Genomic DNA, 3,704 nt, shown 5'->3' with positions numbered 1-3,704 from the left:
GGGGGGGGGGAGGGGAGAGAAGATGGGAGAGAAGGGGAAGGATGACGAGTTTATTAAGGGGAGGGAATGACGAGGGAGGAGCGGCAAAGGGGGAAAAAGAGGGGGCCGGAATGATGGAAGAGTGAGGGATATACGCTCTTATTAAGTGGGGGGAAGAGAAGGGTGGGCGATTGGCAGGTGTTCCGCATGTGAGAAGCTGACGAGATGCTGGTTGACTCGCCTCCATAGGTTGTACAGGACACACGGGTATGGACCCAACACAGAGACCAGACTTGCGAGGGCGCGCTGACACGCCTCGCCTTCAGTCTCACTCACCGTCGTGACCTTCTCCCGCCCACCCCCCCTCAACATCACGTCCGATCTCTCCGACCCGCTCGCTCTCCTAAGGTCTCTTTTAGATCCCTAACCCATCTCTCTCTTCTTTCTTTCCACACCCCTGTGTTCGATATCACCATCCCAGCAAAAGATTGTCGGAACGTACAAAACCGGCGGACACATCAGCTCTTCGGCGCGCGGCGCCTCGCCCTTCTCCCCAAAAGGGTTCGATGACGCAGCCAATAAGGCCTCGGCGCCCATCTGACAGCGAAGCCTAATCGGGGGGGGCACACAACGCGTCATACGCCCTCGTGACTAAGCATATAAAGACGGGACACAAGTCATCGCCTTCTCAAGAGCGCTTACCGACACAGCCCCTTTTTCCTTCTCTCTCTAACCCGTTCCGATCTCCCGTCCCACGTTATTTCGCTGACATAAAGAACGTGCTTAATCCCCTCCATCCACATCTCTTTCGGACGAAACCGCCCGTCTCCCGTATCAGAATATCCCCTCACCATTCATCAGTTGCAACGTGATTCACACGCAAAATTGACAAACCGATAAAACGTACAGTTTACGGGGATATGCTACCTAATATATACAAAGTATTGTTAATGCGCTGCCCTTCTCAATGTCCTTTGTCATCCAAGGTCATATGTCCTATCAATGCCGAGCGGAACGGCGGGGTTCATCCCGCTCTTGGACACTCGCCGCTCTCACCTAAGCATTGTGGGTCCTCTGCCCCACGCTACTCACAACGACGGCCCATCGAGCTCTCGTCGGATCCGTTCCCGAACCCTTCGCAGACCTCCATCTTCGTTTCGACCAACCCGTCTAGGACTTCCACCAGGCGACCGTTTGCTCATCTCGGCTACAGCGACCGATCCGGGGCTCGGTGGTGTTGCGAGGGAAGACGAGCTCGGTGCTTCGAGCCATTCGGCCCGGTCGATCACAAGGATTCGCACAAAAAATGGACACAGTTCGGTGAGCATTTTGATCGACAACTGAGCTTCAGCTACAAATTGAGACACCAGACAGTCAGCATTCTTCAGTCGATCTGTACAAGGCACATGGTGCCTGAGACCCACCCTCGGATATTGCCACCTTCGAGCTCTTCACGAGAATCTGGATCGCTTCGTCCATTGGAACAGCACGACGACGCCGAGTGGCCGGCGTAGCCAAATCGCCTCCGGTAGATGAAAACATCCTTAAGGGTCACATTAGCATCCTCCAACAATTCTTTCCTGATTTGTCCGATAGGGGCACTGACATGTATATCCCTTCCGCCACTCCGCCCAGCCGGCTGAGCGCACTACGACGTTTCAGTTCGTCAGGCGTAAATGCGCGCTCTTCTTCGGTCTGCTCGTCACGGAAGAGGATAGTTCCCCGCGGCGTTCCGGCCTTAGCAGCCAACTGTACAGATTATGAGATCTGCGAGATTTTATAGATGACACGATACGCACGCGTTCAAATAGAGCATTTTTGCGGTCCTTTACGCTCGAGCCGCTTGTCGGGGTAATCCTTCCATCGGACTTGGCTGGCGTCACAGGCAATGACGAAGGCAGTCCTCGGATTTTAGTTGGTGTTTCCGGTGGAGTCATGAAGGGGTTATCCGACATTAAAGCTTTGTGCACACGGGTAGGAGTGGGTGTATTGGAAGAGAGTGCTCCCTTCTTCACAGGAGTCGAAGCCAAAGAGCGAGTCCTTGTGGAGGAAGGGGTGGGAAGGTTGGCTGGTTGTATCAATGGTGGTAACGTAGAAGACGGGAATGGTGGCAAAGGGTTGACAGTGTTCTTCTACATCAACATTAGCAGATGCTTCTAGTGCTGCAGGCGGAAAGTTGCCGACCTTCCACCAATCCCTAATCCTCTTCTCAATCAACCGTACTCTGGGCGGTTTCTCAGAAAGCCAGCGACTGGCAACATCCAACCCGGTCTTCCCACCACTCGCACTCGCGTCGACCTCGATGCCGAACGCGTAGACCGTTCTACGCTTCCCAAAATCCTTCTCCAGCACGCGCATCGGGCTGAGGGTAATACCAGTACCTCCTCGCATCCATTCGAGCTCAGACCTACGAGATTTGGTGGGCGTAACAAATGGGTTGTCGTTTTGCTCTTTTGAGTTTACCGGTGTCTCGGGTCGCGTCTCAACCGCTACCGGTGCGACGCCCGCTTCATAGATCCAACAAAGACGTGCAATCTCTGCTGGCGCACAGCGTCTCCCAGCAGCACGCTCCAGTTCGGCGCTTGTACAGATGTTGATGATTGTGAGGGTGTCAATGCGCGTTGGGTGAGCCGACGGAGCCAGAGCAGAACTACCAAGCTTTAAAGCCAGCAGGGATTCCAGCGCGGTATGCAGCTGTAGAAGATGAGATAATGTAGGTGGCAAAGTCGAGGAACGATTGGACTGCTTCTTGGCACCTGGCGAAGAGAGGGTTACGGGCTTTACGGGTGTCGCACGCGGGCTAGGTGGGCTGGTCGGTTCATTAGGTCGCGTGTAAGGTTCAAAGCACGAATACTTACGCCTGCCGCACCTTCTTCGCAGTGACGATCTCTTCATCGCTGGGGTCCGATAAAGTGAACGAACCCGTTGAAGAAACGCGCTGTAGCCTGCGTCTCTTCAAAGGAGTTGTCATGGTGGTCAAAGCCTAGGGAGGAGGCGTGATAGCACAAAGACCCTATAGAGGTGGCTCGCTGGTGGATGTTGGAAGGCGCGTCATGCAGCTCGGGAGAACGTACGGACGGCGGGAAAGGACAGGACCCTAGATCGCTCTCAGACCCATCCTTCCAGCAAGACCCAGCCTCCCAATTATTATTTTATTTTTAATTAGTAATCCAGTTTAAGCTCCGCTTTGATTTTATTTTTTGCATCTGTGTGCTTGTTATCTGTTGCTTAAGAACCAGAACTCCAACAAAGGTTTTCCTCAACATAATATATAATCCACTTAGACATAATATCAACTTTTTGCACTGCCTTTTTACAATATCTACTGTAGTTCCATGGTAGCACATTTTTTCAACTTCTCATCTGCAAACATTTACATCTTCTTCAATATTTCTCCATTCTAATCCTATTGTTCCATAAATGCATGGGCAACAACATAAGCATATCAATTCAAGGCATCCCAAAAACATATAATCTAGTTCCCTACTTCTCCACACTGGCAGTTTTTGTGCTACGGAGATATGCCTTCAATCCTGGTGCCATCAATTTTGCTCCAGGCAATCTCTTCACCCCCTCACATTGTCCTGTGTCAGGGCACCAGCTCATTGCTTGGTCAAGAGACATGACTGAGCCTTTATGACATGGAAGTAGCTGGTATACCTTGGCATGTGCTGGAACCTGCTGGAAGGATTGGATGGTCAGGTGACCTGCTGTGCATGGCTGTT

At 52.3% G+C, this 3,704-nt stretch overlaps 1 protein-coding gene across 1 annotated transcript; it reads right to left on the bottom strand.

Annotated features, from left to right (window-relative positions):
* Positions 1–882: 882 nt before the first annotated feature.
* Positions 883–2,969, bottom strand: DACRYDRAFT_25082 (uncharacterized protein). Its single transcript, XM_040774000.1, has 6 exons — positions 2,838–2,969; positions 2,164–2,788; positions 1,779–2,111; positions 1,586–1,728; positions 1,404–1,522; positions 883–1,330 (listed from the first exon to the last, which is right to left on the bottom strand). Exons 1-6 carry the CDS (start codon positions 2,948–2,950, stop codon positions 1,068–1,070), a joined length of 1,596 nt encoding a protein of 531 aa, XP_040624643.1. The 5' UTR covers positions 2,951–2,969; the 3' UTR covers positions 883–1,067.
* Positions 2,970–3,704: the final 735 nt, after the last annotated feature.

This window comes from Dacryopinax primogenitus, assembly GCF_000292625.1.
Source record: "Dacryopinax primogenitus strain DJM-731 SS1 chromosome Unknown DACRYscaffold_22, whole genome shotgun sequence".
Taxonomy (NCBI): Eukaryota; Fungi; Basidiomycota; class Dacrymycetes; order Dacrymycetales; family Dacrymycetaceae; genus Dacryopinax; species Dacryopinax primogenitus.
This window is presented reverse-complemented; position numbering and strand designations above follow the sequence as displayed.

Coding starts and splice junctions, on each gene's coding strand:
- DACRYDRAFT_25082 (XM_040774000.1), bottom strand. CDS start 2,950: ATGACAACTCCTTTGAAGAGACGCAGGCTACAGCGCGTTTCTTCAACG. Junction 1,729..1,778: donor AAAATGCTCTATTTGAACGC/GTGCGTATCGTG, acceptor TAATCTGTACAG/TTGGCTGCTAAGGCCGGAAC. Junction 1,331..1,403: donor GAAGGTGGCAATATCCGAGG/GTGGGTCTCAGG, acceptor CTCAATTTGTAG/CTGAAGCTCAGTTGTCGATC.